A 24,851-nucleotide genomic window follows, 5' to 3' on the forward strand; every position below is an offset into this window, starting at 1 on the left:
ACACTCTGATTCTCTCTTACTACGACTCACTCATTCTTACTTAATGACATTCAATTTCAATCCTTCTCACTTACCACCTGTCATTTACCGTCGCTCACTCACTTTCACTCAAACACACACAGGTATAGAAACACACTTGCACACAAACACTCATACAACAAAAACAATCTATATACCAATTTATATTCACTGAAGAACAACAAAGGTTAAAGGACATTAGAGTTTAGTGAAAATGTCAGTTAAGACATACCATTTTAAATGAACAATACCACTGAAATTCAGAAGTTGTAGTTAGGTCACATAACTGCCTCTCTCCTCGAGTGTTTAAGGACTCCAGGGACTCCAGCCCTGAGGCCTAAGGTGGGTGCCCTGGTGTCCACCCAGGGCACCCACAATACTCAACATTTGAGGCTGTGGGAGAGTTACAGTGCCCCCATGGCCGTGCCGGCTCTCATGCATGCACCCATCCTGAGTTTCTTCTCTGCTTCTGCAGAGATTGCCGGCTGGAGCAATCTCTATTTCACTGCCTACAAGAGTGAAGGCAGAGAAAGAATTGTGTGCTTCCACCAGGCAGGAGAATGTATTTAGATCCTGCTGGGGACAAGCACACATTTTTTTTCTGCCTCCACTTTTGGGCCAAGGACACTGTGTCACAGGGGTGGGCTCCTGGGATGCGACAGTGGATTCGACCCAGGAGTCCTTCGAGGCTTGGAGTGCAGGACTGTGCGCGACTCTCCTTTTTAAAATAGTGGCCCTGGGGAATTGGATCCTTGAGTCATGAGTGGGCCTGGGGGGAGGGGTGGCGTGCACTGCCACCCCTTTTAAATAATATTGGCCCCAGGGGACGGGGGCCCCTGAATGTTTGGAGCCTCAGGGAGGGGAGCTTAATCCCCCCTATCCTTTAATTATATGTGGCTCCCCTTTTAAATAATTTCAGCCCCAGGGGATTGGGTCTCCAGGACCCTTGGAGCCTTGTGGAGGGGGCTGCATGCCCTCTCTTTTAGCTATCTGTTTCACTCTCAGGTGATGAAGAGGCACTGGGGCCTCTGAGAGACTCGAGGAGGGGGGGTTGCACGCCCCCCCTCCCCTTTAATTATATGTTTTGGCCACAGGAGATGGGGTCCTTATAGCGTACTGAAGATTCTGAGAGGGAGGCCACCCTTAGTATACATATGTGCAGCCCCCCCCCCCAGGTCCTGCCCCACTCTGGAGTTTTTTTCTTAGTGCTTTTTAAATATTTTTGCAGCTGATTCTCATATCTACCATGAATTTGTGGCACTATTTAAAAAAAAATGTTTTTGGGACTAAGAAAGGGCCCTTTAGTACACCCTCACCAAGCCCCTTATATTTTTTACAGCTTTTTCTAGGACTCTGGAGTGACCCTGCAATCAAGTCCTCCGTGGGTAGGACTGGCCACCTTTGTATCTGTAAAGGCAAGGGGGTGGATGTGCGTGTAATGGGTACCCCCCCTATTTTTTGGCATTGATTTTGATACTTCCCGAGCCATTTGATGTGTTGCTGGTTAATTATTATGATAATATCTTTGATCACTCTGACACTAGTGTGATTGATAGCCTTGAAATGATAATACATAAGGCCATGAACAGAAGTAAGAAGGATTTAAGAATGATTTGGGTTGGTGATTTTAATGCCCACCTGTGTCAATTAGAGCTTTTAGATTGCTGTGGGCTCTATGATGAATATGATTGTCCCATCCAACATTTTAAACACTCGCCTTACGGGAATGCCCTAAATCGTTTGATAGTAGCTAATTTTTTGCTCTTTCCAACTCCACTAGTAGAGGGGGGGTACCGACGTTTATAAGAGGTGACGTCCATACTACAATTGATTTTATCATTTATTCTAAAGAACTTACCCCTTTTGTTGGGCAATTCAGGGTGATTTTAACTTACGTCAGTGACCATAATCCTTTAATCATAGAAACAAGTCTGGGATTGAATAATGATCCAAGAGTAGAGAAGCGACATTCAGATATGAATTTTTCAGCTCGGAAAGGCCTGACCATTAAATGGGGAAAAATAGATAGCAACAGTTTTTTCAAAGACTTAATTGTGAACAAGTGGATTGACGTCATGACAGCTTTGGGTGAAGATACCCCCCCTCATGAAATTGTTTACGCCTTCTCTTCTCTGACAAAGTATATGGCCGAAAAACAGCAGCGCCCTAGTATCAATAAAGAAAGTGGCCCTCGATGGTTTAACCATGCATGTACCTAATCTCTAAAAAATTTGAAGAAAATAACACATTTTTTCCCTCAAGATCCACATGCTATCAAAATTGCAAGAAAGGGATACAAAGATGCACTTGCTATTAGAAAGGCTGAATTAAGGGAGTCTGCTTGGGAGGATTTGATTGAGGCAAGCAAAAATAGAGATACAGTTACCTTTTGGCGAGTGTTTAATTCTCCATTGTTGAATGATAAAGCCAAAATGATTATGGACACTGTCATTCCAGCACAAACTTGGGTTGATTAATTTTCAAAAACATTTACAATAGAGAACAATGTCCCACAGGAGAACACGAGTTGTTTTATGACAACAAACAATGCTTTGATTAGTGTGGCTTTTAGTAACACCATAAATGTAGCTGACGTCAATCAGGCCATTCAAGATTGTCCTTCTGAGAAAGCCCCTGGCCCAGACAAAATCCCAGCCGAATTATATAAAGCGCTCCCAGACTTTTGGGCACCATTGCTTACCAATGTTTTGAGATCTGCCATGACAGGCCCATTAGTAGAAACCTGGAGAGAGGCGATCATTGTCCTGATCTTTCAAAAGGGGGATAGGTCAGATCCTTTATGTTATCGACCAATTTCCCTTTTGGATAGCTCAGTCAAGATTCTAGGCTGAGTGATCCTAAACAAGCTGGAAAATTGGGCAATGGAGACTAGTTTCCTCTCAGAAGTGCAATTTGGGTTTCGACCTGGGCTGGGCACAGTCGAACAAACATTAAATTTGACTTTGATAGTACAGAAATATACGAAAGTCATAAAGGGGTGTGTACATCTAGCATTTATGGACTTGTCATGTGCTTTCGACACAGTTAATTGAGAGAAATTGTGGATGGTCATGTCAAAAATGGGGGTGGACAAGGATATAATCGTCCTACTTAGTAGACTTCATGCATGTACCCCAGCACGAGTTTGTTACTCTCAGGAGGGTGATCTAACAGAGAAGTTCTCTTCATTAAAGGGGGTCAGGCAGGGTTGTGTGCTGGCCCCCTTTCTTTTTCTTCTTTATATAAATGAATTAGAGAAATTTCTCTGTGAAATGGGGAAGGACTTGCCAACTATTAATAATTCCCCAATTCCAGTATTGCTATATGCGGATGATGCAGTACTTATTTCAAGGACAGCAAATGGCTTCCAAATTTTATTGAATGCTTTTAAAGTATTTAAGGGGAAATCTTGGTCTTAAAATTAATAGATCAAAGTTATTTGTGATGAAGAGTGGTTGCCAAAGTTAGCAAAAACTAAAAAATGATTTCTGGAAGGGGAAGAAATACTTAAGGTTATACATTTTACGTATCTGGGGATCTCCATTGATGTTGATTTTAATTGGAATTTTTTTGAGCAAATATACGCCTAACACAATTTCAAAGAGCCATAGATGCTGTTTTTAGATTTTCAAAAAAGTTGGGACATAAACCCATAAAAGAGATGATGACTGTATTTTCTAGCAAATGTCTTTCTATTGCGACATTTGGAGCAGGGGCTTGGGGCTATGCGGACTGTTCGAGCATCCAGGTTGTAGCAAACAAGTTTCTAAGGAGGTTATTAGCAGTCCCGCAATCAACTTCAGTAAAGTTTTGTCATGATGGAGTGGGCTTGAGAGGTATATCCGATTACATAAAGCTTCAACCGGTATTATTATGGTTAAAAATTTGGTTGAAATTGGAAGCCCACTTATGTAGGATGGTGATACAGGACTGCCTTTCGTTATCAAGATCACTGGACATACCTTGGCTCAGATATGTCCGTTCTTTGCTTTTCTCCCTTGGAGTATGGGAGTTCTTTTTTAAGCCGGACCTCGTGACAAAGCGGGACATTAAAAGGGTAAAGGAAATATATTGGCAGCAAATACGGGACTCAAAGCTAAATTCAGGTTTAGAGAGAAATCAGGAGGAGCCAGCCACAGCAATCACATCCGATGTTATATCTGGTCATCACCAGTTCTGAGCGACAAAGGTTTCTACTTACCAGGTTACGCTTGAATACATTACATTACCTGGTAGCATTTCCTTCCTGTGGAACTTGGTTCAAGAATCTTCCACTATGTTGCTGTGACGGAAAGACATCTCAAAGCACATTGCACTTTATACTCTTTTGCAATTTTATATCACCCCAAGAAAAAGCTCCTTACGTCCTATTCTTTTATCTAAAAGTATTAGAACTAGCCAGCTCGCCTACTCTTACTTACATAAGTTGGGAGATGACGAGACAACACAGGCTATCTTAAATTATATATATGCTGCTTTTGGAATTCGAAATATGTATTAATAATGTTTGTATTAATTTAACGCTCATGAAATTTGTATGGTTGTATTTATTAAATGTCTTTTATGGTCTATTTGTACCGAATAAAGTATTGAAGAAGAAGAAGCCTCTGGAGTGAATCTAAAGCCTTAAGGTAGCTGCTGGCACATCGTTGTTGAGGTGGTGGCAGTCAATCAGATCTTATCGGAAATCTGCCAGCCCCATAGATCCTCTGTGGTGTAAAATATACAAAGTTTTGAGGTTTAACATCTCAAAAACTGCTGAATGGATTTACACCAAAACACAAAACGCACACTTCCTGGATCACGATCTAGCTTTCTGCCAAATTTGGTTTAAATCCATGAAGACGTTTGGTATTTAAATTTTGAATGAAAAAATGAATTGGAAAAATGTGTTTTGGAGCCCCCTTGATCTCGGCCCCTGCTTGATGGATCACCCAAAACGTTTCAGGAAAGTGCTGAGGTGGAAGAACATTTTTTGGGAAAGTTTTGTGGAGATTTGTCGAACGGCACCAAAGTTATAATGAAAACAAAATATATATTCCGTCACCAGAAGGAAGTTATAGTTAGGGTCTAGTTTCCATAAGAAAAGTGACGGCCAGTATTTTACTTACCTCCGCTGCCAGTGAAGAACTCATTCCAGCTCCTGATGCTCCATTTCTATTACACTAACAGTGCATAACAACACTTTTATTTACTATTAGTATGATAAATATATGGGCCAATAACAAGGTGAAAGGAGCTCTGATGCCCAGAAGTACGAGCCACCCTTGTGTTGTTAGCACTGATTTTGCCATACCAGAAGCCAGTTGTTGGAAAAGCTGTGCCAGGGGTTGAAAGGGGAATGCCAGAGGTTGTTTTTGCAACCCCCTGGAAAACCTCTAAATTATGCCCATTAAAATAATGGCTGTCTTAAGAAAAGTCAAAACAAACAAAAATAGCAGCAGTTACAATCTGTCATAACAACTTCACAACACCCAAAGTTCATAACCATTTGTTCCCTGCTCCTGAGTGTGGCAATACATGGAATACGGAATCAAATTTTAAATTGCAAGTGTCATTCGTATAATCATGTAGAGTAATTCACCAATTTCTATCAAAAGAAAAGAAATAACAAAGTAGCCTTTAAGAACCATATGTACGAAAGCTTTTTCCCATAGACACAGAATGGGTAAAATCCTTTGGTACATCTGGCCCTAAGTTACTTAGAAAATTGTAGGTGCTAATTGCGCATCAACAGTTTACAACATGCTTATCTTGTTTGTCCATTGAGACAAGGATGCAAAATGACCTCTCTAAATTAACTTGGCAGTTTGCTGTTTTCAATCCCCTGTGATAGGTTGGTAATAACGGGATGGTGGCCTGCGATGGACAGCAGACTTCCAGCCCGGCTTTCACACTCCTCAATCAGGAAGCATTTTTTGAAGCATCTCGGGGTCTGTTCACTAAGTTTAAGCACTGTGTTTGCATCACTTTTGTGATGCAAAACAATGCTAAATCTTTTTTTACTCATTTACTTTCCAGTGCTAAACTTGTTTAGCACTGGAAATTCACTCGAAAGTAGTGCAAAACAGTGCATAGCGCTGCTTTGCATTACTTTGCGCCAAGGGGCCGTACCATGGATGGTGCGTGGGCATTTCCATGCATCCACCCAAGGTTTCACACGCTAAGCCCTATTTACTTAAAAAAGTAGACAAGGTTTAGCGTCAGAAAATAGCACCCATTTCAGATAGGCGCTATGTAGGAGAAATTACTTTTGTCTCCTTTATTTTCCAACTTTGCATCTGTGCTGACCTGTACAGCACACGTACAAAGTATACACCGTTTTAAAGTTATTCTAAGCATAGTATTTTGTACTGGAATAGTACCCTTCCAGTACAAAACTTATGCTAGACTCACGGAGACACCCCTGCACTCTAGTGCAAAGGTGTGTCCGTGGCGCACAGCTGCACATTTCTGCACCGGCGGTAGGGAGAGGAGAGTGCCATATTTCTGTAAATATGGCGCTCTCCTGCTCTCTCCTTCTCACAAAGAGCAGCATTTACGGCTGCTGCACTGCGCTGTGTGACAAACTGGTAAATCTGGCCCATCGTGTCCCTTAAAATGACAGGCTTTGCTTGAAAAAAATTCCCGTTTGGGAAGACATCGTGGGAACATGCAATGATTCCCCGGACCACTCTCTGCTCCCCTGAAAGCTATGAGACGTGAATTAAACTCTCCTGCTGGACAGGTTACTTGGGGAAAAGCTTCCCCTTTGTGAATCAGTTAACATCTCAGTTTGGGAGCCGGTATCTGAATGCGGTTACAAATCATTCCTACATGTAACTCCAAATTGCAGTTAGGACGGAATGCTCCTTTCATACCCCCTTCTAATTTTAAGAATTAGTCCCAGAACTACTTTGTAAGGTTCATTAACTAGCAAAAGCCTTTTGCAGTTGCAGACACTGTCAGATTGCGATTCGCAGGGTTGCCACTTGTAAAGCGGCCTAGTACATCAGACAGAACTTTATAGGGTTTCCACAATCAGGTGTCAATTCATATTCGCAGAATAGAAATAATAAACCTACCACTGTAGGAAAACTACATGTAATGAAGGATTCCTGTAGTGAGCGGATTAATAATCTGGAGCAGAAAACCTCCCATATTTAAGAACTCATTCGAAAGAAACTCAGGAAAGCCCTTGAGGAATTCAAGTGATGCAGACTATACAAGCAAACGAAAAACAGAAACGGAGCATTCGACATTTGATTGTAATTATATCTTACCTTCCTCAGTGCAAGCTTTGGCTGACAAGGCTTTCTCTTGTCCTGATTTGTACAAGGCTGTCACTGTCACCAAGTATGTGGTGTTTGGTGCTAGATTGTCCACAGTGGTGCTGTTCCGACTGCCATCCACTTCTAACAGTTTGACCGAATTCCCGGGCAGGGGGCCGTACAGTATCTGGTAACTCGCCACACTTTCCGGGGTTGGAGACCAACTCACTTGGAAACTACTGGAGTTGGATCTGGATATTAGGATCTGAGCAGGACTTATCCGATCTGAAGCAAAATAACAAATATGTGTTGTAGCATTAGTTACAATTTTTATTGGTCTAAAATATTTATTAATGTGTGAAACACAGAACACTAGGCATGGCTGAGGTCTGTAATTATACTTGGTAGGTAATGGAATAGGCGTCAATTCACTCATATACCAGATGTAGCAGAAGTGACGTCACACAATATTTGACCCCTGATGACCTCACAGACTTGATACCACATCCCACCCTCAGCTATTCAATTGCCTTCAATTTTCTGCTGTGTGTTTATGGGAATGATATGGAATAAAAGGAATGATGAAAGTAACCAGCGCTACTAGAAGGCTTTTCACTTTATGTTCCAGATCTGTTTCCATGACCTCTGAGCCCAGCCGAGGGGTAGCAGGGGTAGCAAGGGAAGTACTACGGACACAAAAGAGCATGACAGGGGTAACTGGTATCTTCAGCTACCCCAATTCCATGCACCGGTTGCACGTCAGTGTGGTATAGGTACATGGAAGACAAACAGATAAGTGATACACGCAGAGTAGAGATGCCTTAAAGCATGTAAAGGACTCACATATATGTTTCAAAGGGGTTCACTTCTATAGTTTGCTTTGCTAACATTTATAAAGGTAAACCACATTAACAGATATAGCTTTGCATAATTCTGGAGGGACTCATCACTGCTGGAACTTACCATCAACACCCACATAGAATAATAAAGGTGGCATGACATACAAAATCTCTTATCGCAGATTTTAAAGTATGTTGTCCTCTCTTGCTTTCTTCATTTGAAGGTAGCCATTTTTCATTACATTTATGAGATGATTTTATGTTCTTGCCATTAGTATAGCCTACAAAAAGCTACTAATATGGCATCACAGGGATGCCTTTTCTAACGACTTCGAGGTTTCCCTATCAGCTTGAAAAAAATGTGGTATCAGTAAGGAGAAACTTCTGAAGAGGCGGATTGATATGATGTATTCCGTTATTAGTTTGTAGACCTTCTTAGACCTCTTCTCTGATACTGCACATATATTCTTCATTGCTACATGTGTTGTTAGAGTGATCATTTGACTCATTGACATTACTTCCTTGAGCGCTAGACAGAAGATCTTCATTGCCTCAATGGTGGGTAAATAAATGGCGTGCACTGACTTAGTGTTTATTGTCAGGTATTCTAGTTGTTGACTGGTCAGTAGTCATTGTTTGTTTTTTCTCCTATGCCGGGCAGACATTCCTTATTGCACTGTTGTTTGACAAGTATTCTATAGTATTTTCTCTGAGTTTGGACAGACATCCATTATTGGCTCAGTGGCTGGTAGGAAATGAGTTCATTCTTGTCTACTCCAGTGTTGGGCAGATGTTCTCTGTTACTCTATTTATTTCAATACTGGTGTTCTTCAAAGACCCCCCATAATGCTAGACATTCATCATTACTTCCTCTCCTACACACCAACCTGCCTTTGGCAGGCATGCTTCAGATTGCTTTCTCTGATGTTGGATGGATATTATTCGCTGGCTAAACAATGGATAGATAGACTGCCTCAATCATTGGTAGATATTCTTATTGTGATATTGGTTGCATGACGTGTGTTGTCTGTTACTTCTTGAATGCTGGACAGTAATGTTCCATAGCTTTCTTGGTTTGCAGATATTTAATTGTTGGGCAGACATTCTCAGATGCCTTATTGATGGTTAGGTTGACAGTGGTCTACACTAACTTACTAGTTAGCAGACAAGTGTTTATTGGCATTTCATTGGTTAGTAGACAGGGTTTCTCAGGCACTTCACCTAATATTGTTCAGACAATCTCCACTGTCTCTAGACAAGTGGTTTTCATATATATCTTTAGTCTTGGAGAGATGCACTCCAATGTCTTGCTGGTTAGTAGCTAGCTGTTCCTCATTGCGTTGTAGGCTGGTAGACTGGTGCCATTCATTAGTTCCTGTGGTGTTGGACAGACACCAGCAGTTTCCAATGCACCAGCAGAATTTCTTGTATTTGCTTAGGGCATCAGGACTGGGAGCGTGAATGCTGCTAGTAACTGCTATGTGGGTGAGTAAGGAGGCGGCAGCGGCTGGAGCAGCCTTGCTGTTTGCGTTCCCCACACTCATTGTGGTTCTGTTGCTTTGGAAAATAATGGCTTTCTCCATGTCCTGTCCCGAAGTTTCAATGGATGGGACAGAGGGAACCAAAGGGGAGGCCATTGCCCCAAGTATAGTTGCCACTTTCTTACACCCTCCTCCTGCCGAGTTCTCTGCTTCTTTCCTGGACCTAAGGTGAACACAGCTTTGTGAAAGGTCACGTGACGTGGTCTGGGTGTAAGGAACCGGGTACATAGGAAGCAGTAGGTGTCAGCTAGGTCAATTACAATCTGACCTCACCATAAACAGCAAGAAATGAGAGGGGCAAGCATTAATTGAGGAATGGGTGGATGTTAAAGTACATTTTGATGAGCCCAATAAGGAGAGCCGGAAAATCAAGGACTGGATGAATAATAATCTCCTTCAGTACCCTTATTACGTTTTCATCTGCACCTCTGTACCAAAAACGTAATTGAAAACCCTTCTAGCATTTTGCATGAGAGTGGTCACAAAAGGGAGTCCGAGAAAGGCCTCCTAGGAACACAGAGATGCACACAGAAGCACAGAAATGTACTCTAACCATCACATAATAGTTCCCTAAATAAATTTGCTGCAGGCTTGAGGGACGTCTTGTGCTGTATGTCTCCACATCAGTGTCACTATAGGCCATTAAACATAGCTTCAAAGCCCCATAAACACTAAAATGTTGTTGGTCGGCATGTATGCTACTGAAATGCCCAAAAGAAGAGTCAAGGAAAGGAAAGACTTGAATTAATGGACGAGGGATACTCCCTCCTCCATCAAAGAGGCAGTGTCTTCTCTTTAGGATTCTTACAGCAAATCAAGGCCAAATCTTCAGGCATAGCGTAGTAGCACAAACTATTCCATGTCATTCCTTTCGCCAAGACCAAGATACCTCCCTTGACAGAATATAAGATAGCCCATTTGACGCCAACACCCCCCACCAAAAGAAGGAGTGACCTGCAGATACAAAGCCTGTTGAGGTCTTAATCACAAGTACTGTAAGCAAAGGGGAGGGTCCGAAGAGAGTAACAGCAGAGCAAGAGTGGGCTGATCCATCGTTAACAGGCTCTGTCAGTATGCCTGTACCAATGTTTTTTATATTTTGTCTGTTTTAAAAAGAAATGTTTCATAAAACAATATAGAATATGTTTGAGAAGTCTAGAGGCCGTTCACCGAAGAGAGAAAAAAACAATATAGAATATGTTTGAGAAGCCTAGAGGCCGTCCACCGGAGAGAGAAGAATGCCCCTCCCCACAAAATTCCTGCATTTCCAGATGTTGATTCCTCTCTCTGAATAGAGGATCACGATTTTGAGCCTCAGAGATGAGTTGTGAAGATTGAAGAAATCTACTGACAGGGAACCATAAAAACGTCCCACAATCACAGAGGACCCAGACAGAGTTTTACATTGTCTACCAAATGTCTCTGAATGAAGACGTTAAAGAAAGACTGGATTCCAGGCGCAGCCTGAGGTTCCACAGAAAAGTTGATGGCCTAGTACGGGGCAAGAATAAGTACTAGATCTCTGGTTTCAGATTGTGTATTCACTGTAAGAGAAGATGGTTCTTTTGCCCATTTTTCCAAACAAAAACATCCCAGAATGTGTCATGGATGAAGGGAACTTTGTGAGGACAAATGTTCATAGACCAGAATTTACAAAGGCTCGAAGGAAGGATGATTGAAACCCAAATTTGATCTGATTGTGGTTTTGTCTGACCAGAAAATAATGAAGAGGTGGAATGTTTGTGAAGGGTCAACAAAGACTAGGGAGACATTGTAGGTTGTGGGCACGCAAATGTAACTTAATTGTAGAACCCTATTCGTTTTTCTATTTCGTTCCTGCCATGCTACTCAAACACAAGGTCACTAAGATGGTGAAGAGATGTCACTGAGTTTTGACTATCCCTGTTTACATTGTTTTGGCCTACTTATGTGTACCTCTATTTGATTTTTTTTCTTTCAATTGCTTACATGCAGTTTTATACTTGTAAAAGTAAATGTTACTGTCCCTGGGCTGTTCATTGGTCATAAGAACAACCATGCTAATTTCTTTATTCTGTTTTCCAATCATTGTTTAATAATTCACGTGGTATTTTAAATTCGGTTCTTTTAGAATGTTCAAACCTGGACAGATATTCCCCAAATACCACTTTGGTGAGTAGGCTGACTTTGTCATTCATTACCAGACAGGGTTTCAACAATATTTTGTCCTCACATTCTCCATTGCTTTGCTGGTCTGTAGACATTTTCAATGTAATACTGATTAGTAGGCCGTTGTTCTCCCATACCTCACGGGTTAGTATGTGCTCTCCTTCGTTCCTCCAATTCATGGACAGACCTTTCCCATCCTCTTATTGGCTTTTTGACTACTTTTCTGCATGGCCACTACTTTGATTCCTGTGACCTTTCTGGCTGGTGAAGGCATGTGCGTGTTTTTGTCTTGTGCTTGGCAACATACATTCACCATTGCATCTTGAGTTAATGATTTCCATTGGATTCTTGGATGGGAAATAGGCACTATTTGTTGGTTTCTCAGATCCTGCTCTCTCTTTATTCATTGCTCTGTTTATAAAAAGACACATACATTTTTTTTCTTTTTCCTCTTAGGCATGTGATTGTGTGTTTCCTATTGCAATTTTGGTTGGTGGACTGATGTGTTCCATTACAGTTATTGCACAGCCACTCTCTAGTGCCTTATCGATTGATGGGTATCTTTACTTTAAAATATTGAAAATACATGCTCATTATGTTCATGAAAAGGGCGTCTTCATTTTGTCCTCAGTTTCTCAAAAGACACTGCTGTTGGCCTCTGAGTTGTTGTCAACCAGACTATAGTGTCTCTAAGGATTGTTTACAAATGTTTTACATTGGCTACTTTATTTTCGGACAGAGAGCCTCACTTCCTGTTTTCTTCCCTGTTGATGGACAGATGTTCTCTTTGCTCATGAACAAATGTTTTCTGTTGTCTCCTTTGTCTGAGAATCCATTTTCCATTCTCCGTTGTTATTTTTTAACAGATGTTTTATATTGCCTGCTTTGTTGCGAGAGAAAGGTTTCCTATTGCTTCATTTGTTAGTATGCACATGTTCCTCATTGCATCCTTTGACACCAGCTGGAGGAGTATGTTCTCCATTAGAAGTATCTATTGCTCACAGTGTGATATGCAGACATTCCCGATTGTCGCCTTGGTTAACATAGTAATGTTCCACTTTGTCATGGTTATTGCTATGTGGATATTGCCAACAGTATTCTTGGTTATTGGAAAGATTTCCCTCCTTGCATTGAGGCAGTTCATTATACTAATAATATCAGTTCATCCTATTTTGAACACCCATCCTAATTGGATGAAAAAGTATTCCTAAATGGGAGGGTAAGGAACCTACAGCTGGAGCAGTAGATAGCATAACATTGTCAGTTTGGCTAGCAGAATCAGAAATCGACCCAGGATTTCAGAGGGCTCTCTAAATGCCACCCTTAGGACAACACCTACCTCTTGAACTAAAGGACACTTTGCTCTCCTTCTGAGACTAAAACCTCATCAGTAAACAGTTTTTTCATTCAAACTTGCCAAACAGTGTTCCATCACATTATGAAGTTTTACATGTCACACAGGACAACAACAACTGAAACAAATTTGAAAAAATATCACTTTCTGGGGCCTTTTATTTATGTATGTTGAAGATTCAGGTGTTTGGGGATATAAATTTGATCAGATTGGACAATAGAACCTGATTGATTACCTTCCAAAGTGGTGACCTGTACAGCCTGAGGATGGATGTACTGCTCATTGGACTCTGGAATGACTGTGACGTTGTATCTAGTGCCTGGGGTCAGGTTCCGCACCACCACACTGGTCTGATCCCCTGACACCAGCATTCTCAGCTTTCGCTCAGGCTGTGCCACTGGTGTGTATTCAACCACGTAATAACCAGCATTTTGGGGGATGAGCCCTGGCCAGGTCAGCCGGAAACTGCTTGAAGTGACGTCGAACACTTTCAGCCTCTCTGTCCAAATCACCTCTAGAAGATAAAGAAACATAGAAATTTATGAAGTTATTTTTGTCAACTGTCCTCACTGCCTGAGAAGCTCTGGTGAGCTCTGCCCCTTTAAATGATGCCAATTTACAAAACAAACACAATGATTCAATGATGCTGTTTGCTACATGTTTCTGGGGCTCTGTATCAAATGTCTAGCCGTTGTTCTTTGCTTGATCCTAGGTAGTCAATGCTCAGCTTCACTCCTCACTTCATTTTAATCATGCATACCTATATTTGTTTAGTAGTTCTGCAATAGGCATATAGAAGTCACACACATACACTCCCTCTCTATCCCTCTCTCTCACGCACAAATCACACTCAGGTGGGTCTTTCAAGAAGTAGACTGTTCGCCCCAGTAGCATCTGGCATTGATGAACCTAATAACTATCAAGCAAACGTCTGCACTCAGACATTGTCAACAGCGGAATTAGGTCACAAAAGGTGTAACACTACTCTATACTAAAAAGTGTAAAATTATTTAGTTTTCAGAAGCAGGGAGATCTAAAAGGCCATGATTGACGTACGTTCTGTGCAAATATCTTTCAGAAGAAAGGAAACCCGCATCGGTGGTAGAAAAAATACAAGAACCACATTAAGGTTATCTTCTTGGGAATTTAGGTGAGGTTTATTTTTGGTATAGTTTTTGTGATGTGATTTTGGTATTTTCTTTGCATTGTGGGGTAGGCAAATTAGGCAAGCTACCTTTTTTATCTATATCTTTTGATGTTTTTGTTGTGTTCATAGGTAAGTGGTGAGGAGAAAGAACTTAAGAAGGGCTGATGTGTGTTGTTACGTTTACTCTATTTGAGGTTGTTGGGTCTAACACAACCACAGTTTGTGTCCGACTAAGCTCTACTGTGAAAGGCAAGAAGTAGAAATTCAAACTTGCAGAGCTAGAAATGATTACAGAAGTGCTTCATGTCAAGCTGAAGACTGGTCATGCCTTTGAGGCGGGTTTATGCATGTGCAAACTGAAGATCCATGTGTGTATTATCCATTGTATAGGGATATGCATATACAACAGACTGGAAGTGAAGCTGGTGAAAAGACCACGAGAAATGGTTGGAACCCTATTTACGTGAAGCAAAAACGGACTAGCTTACAAAATACGTGTTTTTTCCAACAGGGTTGCCTCACTAATGACATCAGGCGGCCGTCCATATTTTACTGAGTGTCAGACATGAACAGACCCTTGAAATTACAGCACAGATCACCTTTAGTGCTGGAATCAGGATAGGCTCTGGATATCCAAGGTCTTGTATTGCTTGTGATTCGAGACTGACCAGGGATCCCCTATGATTATCACATACTGTGATAAACATCCATGGATACCTGTGGTACATGTGACAAGACCGTGCCCCAATTTCTTTACTCAAAGTTGGTACTGAGACTTAGAGTGTGATACAAAAGCCCATCTGCCAAACTCTAAATCAAGCCTGTAGTGGGAGTGTGGAAAAGTGGAATGCTGTGAGATGGGGATGAACCTACAGAAAGCTTACCAGAAGCAATCTCAGGAGGAGATTATTTGCGAAGAAAATATCTGTGAAAGACTTTCACCAACCACAGATCAATGACAGCCAAAACAGGAATCCAGGACCGATCTTTGTTACCGAAACAACATTTTACCATATACCTCAGCCTCAACAACCAGTACAAGCCCTATACTCCTTGGTAAAAAGTGTGTAATTGCTACACATAACTGCAAGTACCCAAAGTTTTCTAGTAGTGGCTGATGGAGCTGCCAAAAGATAGAGGTTGCCGAATACCAAGGCTGTCTCATCTTGTTTCCACTGTTTGCCTCATTCTGACACTCGGTGTCTTTATCCTTCTCTTTGTAGCTTCTTTATAATCCCTTTTTTCTCCCTTTGTCCACCTCACCACCTGCAGCGACCGCACAAACTAAGCACTGTTAGCGAACCTCATACTTCATAATCCACCACAGAAAATGGTTTGTCCATTGCGCTGCAGAATATAACTTTAAATACAATACACTGCGGTTTCTTGTGTGAAATGATATTCCTTCCAAAAATAGGAACAAACTATTTGATTCGTACCAGATATAACTACAGGAGGCTTTCAGCACCATGTCAGTGGATCTTTTTTATGATTGCAGTGAATTGGACTATTTTGCGAGAATAACAATAGCCGATCAGGGCAGAACATCCAAGATAAAACTTGGAGTCACCCTGTGTATGACAGATCAACGGCCAGATGTAGCAAAGGTTTTTACCCATTCTGTCTCTATGGGAAAAAGTGTTCGTACATATGGCCCCTATTCTGTTGAAGGTGGGACAAAACCAAGCATATTCCATGACATCTTGCTGTAGTTCATTACCCCAGAGAAAGTTTCTGGGCACTTTTAATGGACTGGCGATTTAATGTTCAGGGATAAAAACATGCCAGCTGTCTCCTAAAAAAAAGAATAGAGCTTGATATCAAATATATTTTGAGACTGAGCTTCAGTGGACAAAATGGGAGCAGGACTAAACTTTACACCTATAATCGCTCCATGAATAGGAATATAGATTCACCCACATTAAAACTGCTGGCTCATCATCTCTAAGAATGCCCAGACAAATTGCCTATTATGCTGACTGGTGATTTTAGCACCACATTCGAGCCCCTGGAAAGGTTAACAGCTATCACTGAAGGGGATGATGATGATGCAAGGGGCATCCAGAGCCTGGAGGCATCACCATACAGAAAATGGACGTCTACCTCATTACAGTTATTGTCCTTTGGTCTGCGTGCTTGTAACGGTGGACTTAGGTCAGACTTTCACCTTGCTCCCACCTTTATAAGAGGGAATAATCAAAGCTGTATCGATTACATCACTATAGATACAAATCTACGGCACCTAGAATCAGATTTCGAAATTGTGGCCAGAATTGGTAGCGACCACAACGCTCTCAAGTTAAAAATGAAAAGTAATTTGTTTACGACTTGTACAAATACAGTTTTTCAATCCAAATTGGCTTTAACCCTTTAAAATAACAGACGAGGTATTAAGTGGTCCAAGCTAAGCATTAATTCTAAAATACTACTACAAATATTTACTACATTTAATAGCATATTGGGCCCATTCGAAACCTCATTATCCAATGAAACACCACTGGCCGATTTGCATAAGGATTTGTTCAAGGCCTTATACAGCCTCTCTACTAAAGAAATGACAATAAAAAAGGAAAGCACAACCCAAGCCCCTGCTTGGTTCTCGGGTGAGTGCCAAAAAGCGCTTAATCCAAGCAATTAAATGGGGTGATTGCGATCAAATTAAGCAATCTTGTGCTAATCATAAAACAATGACTGACACATACAAGCAACAATGAATTGACCAAAACTGCCGAAATGTAATCAAAGCATCCAAAAATAAGGATCAGAAAACATTCTGGTAGATTTTTTCCCATGGCGATGCAACAATTATAAGTGCAGTTGAATATGCAGTACAACTTCAGCAAAGGGTGGAACACTTTGCGGCTATGTATGCTGAAGACCTCCAGATGGCACTTCCAATAGCCGAACAAGGATCTGTCCCATACCAAATGGACAGTGTTATTAATTACACATTTTCCACTTTACAATCGATGAAATACTTAGGGCTATTCAGTACTTATGCCTTGGCAAAGCACAGTGCCTGGAAAAGGTCCTGGGGGTTCTTTATCGTTCAGAGCCTGAGGTATGGTGCCCATACATCAATGCACTCTCTAATAAAATCATGGTAGGTGGCGAGATACCAACCTCCTGGTTAGGTGCTGGAATTCTCCTCATCTACAAAAGGGGCAAAATGACACTACCTAGCAGTTACAGGGCAATCAGCCTGATTAACAGCCTCCAGAAATTAATCTGCCTCCAAGTTCTCTACAAGCTACAAATATGGTTGGACGAACCTAAGGTTCTATCCCCACTTCAAACAGGGTTCTGTCCCAAAGTAAGTGCCATCAACCAGGTCTTCAGATTGAACCTTATAGTCTGAAAATAATTGGGGCTTTCTAATGGTCACCTCTACACAGCTTTTGTGGATTTAAGGGCCACTTTCGACCTGGTCCATAGACGCCATCTATGTCCTGGTATGGCAGCAACGGGCGTAGAGCCTAACCTACTGGACGCCCTTATCAGGCTTTATTCAGAGAACTTTGCCCAATAAAGGTGAGGGATGGGGGCAGCTCACAGACCGTATTTCCATCAATCACGGTGTGCAACATGGCTATGTGTTCGCCAGCATTTTGTTTTCCATCTACATAAATGATGTGGTCAACTTCCTGCTAACTACTGTCCATGACTGCCCCAAATTGGGGGGTTTACTCATTGTAGCACTACTATTTGCAGATGATACTGTGTTACTATGTCGTTCCCCCTATTGGGTTGCGGATTCTTTTAAATAGCTTTGCCAATTACTGTGATTCCGTGGATTGTAAGTAATTTCCTTAAAAAAAAAAGACAAGGGGCCTTAAAGCAAATTGATCCTTTAAAGGGGGATTTCACACGAGAGGGAAAAACACCAGCAAGTTGATCATTTTGACTATTTGGGAGTTAGGATCGTTTTATTTACCAAATGGAAGGCCCCAATATTAAAATCAGAGCTGTCCCTTCTCCATAGTTCTTCTGCAGTCATTACATGTTACAAGGCTAACACCCCGAAATCAGTATCTCCAGCACCGGTTCTCAATAGGGCAAAGAAGCAATCAGCATCTCTTTATGGTCCAGAAATTTAGGGCATAGGAAATCTGAGTGGGTTCATCTCAAAAGAGAACAATCTAATAAAATCATTGTTTAAACTGTCATGAAGTACTCCAACTGTTCCAATAGTCTTTGATACAGGCCTCAAAACAGTAGGAGATTTGGCTAGGTTGAAACCGCTACTCTTCTGGATTAGACTGTGGTCTATCCTGGAATATGCCTCGTATAGATCAGCATTGGAGGAGGTCATTAATTTGGGAAATAGTGACTCCATTTCTTGGTTCCATTATACAGCAATTAGGGTCGTTAGGAACGTGTAGGTACTGGTCTAACCCTTCCCTAATAAACAGTAACATCAAGGCAGTTGTCATAGAGAAATATTTGACTATTATAACCCACAATTACAACCTAAATGCCAAGGCAGGTGGGTTGATTGAAGAGTTCCTGTCTTTTAAACCTACTCCTAAATTAGAACTATATATGTACACGTATATACCACATTTAGTGCATACTCTGCTCCTAAAACACCAGGGTAGGCACACTGATTGTGAACAGTTTCACCTACAAATGGGACCCCAACAAACCAAAAATGCAAAACTGCCAAGTCTGTAATTATAACATTGACGATGTCAATCATATACTATTATTTCGCTCAGCTTTCTTAAAGCCTAGGAGGTCTTGGTTGAGACCTATCTGTATTCCTTTGGCGGAGGAAACACTATAGCGTAGTCTATTGAACTTTAAGGACAGACTCTAGTACCTCAATTGTATTAGGCCTCAGCAGCTTGTCTGGTAAACAAGGAAATCAGCGGGATTATCACTATAGCACTTAAAAATAACCAATAAATCCCAAATGGCTAATTGACTTGATGCGGGAATTTACAGGCACATTACACTAGCACCTTAAACTATTTCCTAACTTGTGCACTGTTGATCAAAATGATTGCTATTAAGTCGAATATATTCGTTTTTAATCTTCTATGCCTTATATGTAATACTACTGTATTTTTAGCATGGTGTACGAATTTTAGCTGCAAAGCACATTGTATTTTTAAACTTAGATTGTATCTATGACTGCTTTATTTTTTATTGTGGGAGGTGTTTTATGGTCTTGAGCCTGAATTAAACAATATTACTGCTATTCATCCTCAGTTCTGAGCAAATTAGATATTCTTCACTTGTCCTACTAATCCTTCTGTGTACATTGATCTGTTTAAAATAATACTTTAGGTACAGATTTTTGGTATTCTTGCACATCATAAACTACAGTAAGCCACGGTCCTTTAACATCCCGGTGTAAAGTGGATTACAAATTGAAGCTGATGGAAAACATCACCCATCAGGTTTGCTGTGAATAAGTACATTTTCCAGTTTTGAAATAACCTAAATTCTTCTGTACCATACAGGAATCTATTGGATGTAATTCGCCCTCCAGATACAATGACTTCCCTTTCTTCCCCCCTATCTTTCTGTCTTGCCCCTTAGCCTCCCCATTTTCTTTTAGGTCTTCATTTTTCATTTCCTTCTTTCTCTGTTGCCTCTTTGTTAATTGAATCTACTACGTTGTTTACCTCTTCTTTCTCCCTCTTCTCACCGCTCTTGTATTTGACTTTGTTCTTGCCTCTCTCTTGACCATCTATTCTCTCTTCTTCGTATTTCTGTTCTATTGTCCTTGTATCTTCTTTTTTCCCCTATTTCTTCTGTCATTGCTCTCTCCTTTTACTTGTTTCATTCTTCTGGTTTCTTTTCCTTACACCGAACATTATTTTCACATGTTTTAGTTTCCTTTTCTCCTGCTCCAGTCCTCAGCTTTCTCCATTTCAATCTCCCATGCCTGTCCTTCTTTTCTGTATCACCAATGCTGCTTTCTCCCCTGGTGCTTTCTACTTCTTGTTCTGTTCCTTCCTCTTCTCTCGTAGATCTATTCCATCTTTACATCACTCTGTCCTTTCCTCAGAGGATGGCTAGTCTTCTCTAAGAGGCTGACTGACCCATAGATCTATCACAAGAAATGTGGTAGCTGACCTGTTATTGAAAAGCCAGTGGTGGAAGAGGGTTAATTACAATTTAGTCAGGGCCTTGGACAAACTTGACATGTAAATGATTCTGTCCCAGCACAGCTGATCTTCACTGCAAGGCCATACTTGGACATAAGTGGTGGGGGAAAAGCAGGCGATGTAATGTGTGTTTCATAAAAATCTGTCCTGCAGCTTCACATTGCCTTACAGGAGGTTTAGACTGGTTCATGTCATGATAAAAATAAATCATCATTTAGATTTTGCCTAACATGCAATAGGTGACCCATGAACTTTGTGACTGCACTGCAGAGCAGATAAATGTGGCAGATCCAGACAGCTATTCTTAGGTGGAGGATTGTGTGGACCCCCAGAGTGATAGAACGAGCTGGGGTCCCTCTCTGCTGGCCTTCGTAATACCAGCTCCCCCTGGTGCTGCCTAAACAGCCGTGCATATCTTGCCTCTAACTGCCTTGCTGTTATGATTTTTTTTATATTTTGATTTTTCCTCTGTAATTTGTATTTTGTTTTATCTCCTGGTTGTGTTTGCACAATTCTCTGCTCTCCTGCCTTCCTTTCCCCGCCATTTTTCCTTCCACTTCCTGCCTGCCCAGCCCATGGCCTCAGCGCCCTTCCCTCCTCCCAGGACCTAATTTATGGAGGACGCAGCGCAACCTCATTGAGCAGGTCCTCATAACAGCTCCCCCTGCTGCTGCATGAACAGCCGTTAATACCTTGCCCCTGACTGCCTTGTTTTCCTTTTTATTTGTGTTGGAAATGGCCCTTTCTGCATGGTTATCCCCAAACTTTTTGCCTTCCTTTTCCTATTTTTCTCACCCTCTTTTTGTTGGCTTTAGGACTCTGGGCACTTTACCACTGCTAACCAGTGCTAAAGTGCATGTGCTCTCTCCCCCACAACTTGATATGATTGGCTTACAGCTGTTTTGCATATTAAATTTACCTGTAAGTCCCTTGTAAAGTGGCGTACCATATACCCAGGGCCTGTAAATTAAACACTACTAGTGGGCCTGCAGCGTAGATTGCACCACCCACAGAAGTAGCCTTTCAAACCTGTCCTGCAGTGCCTGTGTGTGCAGTTTGCTGCCACCTTGAGTTAGCATTTCAAACTACTTCCTAAAGCCTACATTTCCCTTTTACTATCCCTAAGTCACCCCTAAGGTAGACTCGTGGTAGCCCTATGGGTAGGGTGCTGTGTACGTACAAGGTAGAACATGTACTTTTATGTTTTACATGTCCTAATAGTGAGAAACAGCTGATTTCGTTTTTCACTACTGTGAGGGCTCCTCCTCTCACAGATTAGCACTGGGAATTCCCTTATCTATTTTTTAAGTGGTGATTTCTGATCTGAAAGGAGTAGCATTGCCAAGTTTGGAATGGTAGTGAGAAATCCTGCTTACTGGTGTAGTTGGAGTTTACATTAGCATTTTAGAAATGGCGCTTTAAGAAAGTGAGCATTTCTCTGTGCTTACAAACTGTAGTGTTTTGCAGCCTGACTCCAATCCACATCTGAGGCAGAGTGACAGCTACTCTTTGTGCATACTTTCCAGACAGCCACAACACAGGAGGAGCTGGATGTGACTGGAGAGGCATCTGCCTCTTTCTGTATACTGACAGGTTCCTGGGAGAGGCAGAGGTCGTTCTAACCTTACCTGTAGTATTTTGTGTCCTGCCTTCCCATAAAAGGGCTGATTTATCCCCTACTGATGTTTGGAGCCAGGGCTGGACTGAAAGGGGTTGTGTTACAGCTGAAAGGGTTCATTTGAAGTCACCCCTTACATCAAAGAACATTTTGTAGTATAAGTACAAGGCCTCTGACACCATGTTTTCAGGGACCATTTGGAACTGGGACTGAACCTCTGTAAGAAGGATTGCTGCGCTGCACAAAGGATTAATCTGCACTGCTTTTCTGCCTCTACTTGCTGGGTGGCCTAAAGGACCCATTAGATTGCTTTTCTGCTTGTTGCCCTGCTGCCAGCTGCTCCCTGGGTCTGTTCTGCAAGGACACTGTGGTGATGCAAGGAGAGATCACCCCTTAAGACTGCAGGTCTGGTTGTGCTGGTCTGCCTGCCCACTGCTATCTGCCTGCCTCCCCCCAAGTGTTCTCAAAGAGGCCCAGCGTGTGGGGAGAGATGGATTCTGCCACTGGCCCCTGCATTCAAAGGGCATGGTGAGTGCTTTATATTTCTATATCTATACTTTATTTGTGCTCATAGCGCCTAGTAAGTGTGTGCTTTTCTGTGGGAGTTTCAGCTTGTAGTTCAGACAGCATTGCCAAATCTCCTAAAATGGCCACCGAAGTACTCTTACACATTCTCTAAGGGTGATAGTCATTGTTGCAAGCCTCTCTCTTTCTTGCGCATACGCGTAAGTCCCTTTTTCTAAAGGAAATAAAATCATGGTCTTATGCGTTTTCTAAGGGTAATAGGCCTTGTTGCAAGCCTCTCTCTCTCTCTCTTGTGCATTCGCGCAAGTACCTTTTTCTATAGGAAACAGAGCTCACAGTATTCCCCCAGAGCAACTTTTTCTTCAAAACATGCTTACTTAGCATGTACTCCATTGATTTCGATTTAAATTTCTTTGTAAATCCCTTCGTTATGCATGGAATTTTCTCCAGAGAATTGTTTCTCTAGCCAACAGTCCCTCTGAAACTCTTTACTTGTGTGTTGAATTATTTTGCTTTGTTCAGCAGGGTGCATTGAGGCTGATCCACACTCCTCCTGGTCTCATGGATTCCTCAACTCAATATTCCCCAGTGTGAAGTTTCAAGAACAACGGCAAACAAGAATGAAGGTGCTCTCAGTCTTTATCACTGCCTCAGCCACTTCCCAGCTCCAAATGCCGACCTCATGACTTTACTGCACATTCTAACATTAGAACCCTGTGAACCCATGATCCCAGCATAATGTACATACCATTAATTAAAGAACATGGTATGTATGTTGGCACAGCATGGTAATCTCTTCAAGGGTCTAGCGGAGTCATGTCACCCATTTATACAGTTCCAGGCCATCTTCTTGGAATAAGTTATTTGAGTGGTAACGTTTTCTGACTGCTTTGCGCTAGGTTGCTATTGAAGTATAGAATCTACTGTGTGCAGGTGGCCTTTTTCACTCCCATGTAGTAGGCATGGGAGTAGTCAAGATGCTGAAAACAATTCCAAGTAGAACATGGGGGCCTCCAGACAATTCATGAGGTACATATCCTAACCTCGATCACCAGAGATGCAACAGAGGAGACTTCCACAATCCTAATGCTACTGGCATGCAATACCTCAAGGAGCACCCAAATCACATAGTTGAAAACACACAATGACCTGTTCCTAGAAGCACCAACGGCATCTTTAGCCTAGTCCCTCCACAGGCACCTCTAATTTTATTATGAGACACAATGAAGAGACACACTTATGTTGCTTGCCATTAGGGAACACCAGCCATAGGTGCTGTGGTCGTCAGCACCCGGCAGGAAGGAAAGAGGTGAATAATTCACCACTGGGAGACTCATAGTGCAGCAAATCAAAACTTAGAGCACCCCAAAAGATGCTATTACTATAAAACCAAAGGACCAGTCACTAAGACCAGGCAGGAGCTCCACAAAAATGGAGGACCCCAGATACTGAGAGAGGTCTGAATTCCACAGCCCATACAAAGGACTACACAATAAAAGGAGTATGTCAGAACCCCATTGTCTTTAATGTTATTGACACTAGACACTAGATGTAGGCATAGGCAGAACATAAATGGGGCTATTCATAAAGGTAACATATACTTGTGAGTAATTTACTTTTCCACTGTTGAGTAAGGTAACTACTTTTGGCTTTTGGTTATTGACAAAATCTGAATGTAAAATTACTCATAGACTTACATGACTCCCCAAAAAAAGGCGATGGATCTAAGTAAGCACCACACATGGCTAACCACTGATACTGGAACACCCTCTTATGGAAAATAATGGGGCTAGAGACTTAAAATAAAACCCCATAGTAAGCCATGCTAAATTTAATAAACTAAATTATTAAAAACAGTTAAACATAAAAATAAATATATTTTGATGTTACCAAAATCTGAATATAAAGCATGTTAATAATTTAATTATATAATATTTTAATTTAATGTTAACAGTATTGTTGAATTATAAATTAATGCAAAATTAATTTCTATTACAATATAATTACATAACTTTTTCCATTATATACATCAATTTTAATAATCAATAATTAATTATATATTTTTACTTTAGGTAGCAGTTTATTTTTTAATTTAAACTTCAGAAAAATTATTTCTATTTATTTTAATTTATCTGTTTCAAATATTTTATTGATTTTTGCAGAAAGTAAACCAGGTAACATACCACCTACAAGAAACGACCAATGCTGACGTCAGGAGAGATATTCTAAAGTGGGTTACATCATGTACGACTTATTGTTTCCTTAGCCTATTCCCTCCTAGGCTGTACATAT

The 24,851-nt window shown here is 41.3% G+C and overlaps 1 protein-coding gene across 2 annotated transcripts in view; it reads right to left on the reverse strand.

The window, feature by feature from the left end:
- VWA1 (von Willebrand factor A domain containing 1) overlaps positions 1 to 24,851 on the reverse strand; it is a 285,476-nt gene that overhangs the window by 14,147 nt on the left and 246,478 nt on the right. For both annotated transcript variants that reach the window (XM_069241052.1, XM_069241053.1), the window contains 2 exons: positions 13,386 to 13,664; positions 7,281 to 7,553 (listed from right to left, as the gene is read on the reverse strand). In XM_069241052.1, the coding sequence (XP_069097153.1) occupies positions 7,281 to 7,553; positions 13,386 to 13,664 (552 nt within the window). The remainder of the gene's footprint in view (positions 1 to 7,280; positions 7,554 to 13,385; positions 13,665 to 24,851) is intronic.

This window comes from Pleurodeles waltl, chromosome 6 (assembly GCF_031143425.1).
Source record: "Pleurodeles waltl isolate 20211129_DDA chromosome 6, aPleWal1.hap1.20221129, whole genome shotgun sequence".
Lineage (NCBI taxonomy): Eukaryota > Metazoa > Chordata > Amphibia > Caudata > Salamandridae > Pleurodeles > Pleurodeles waltl.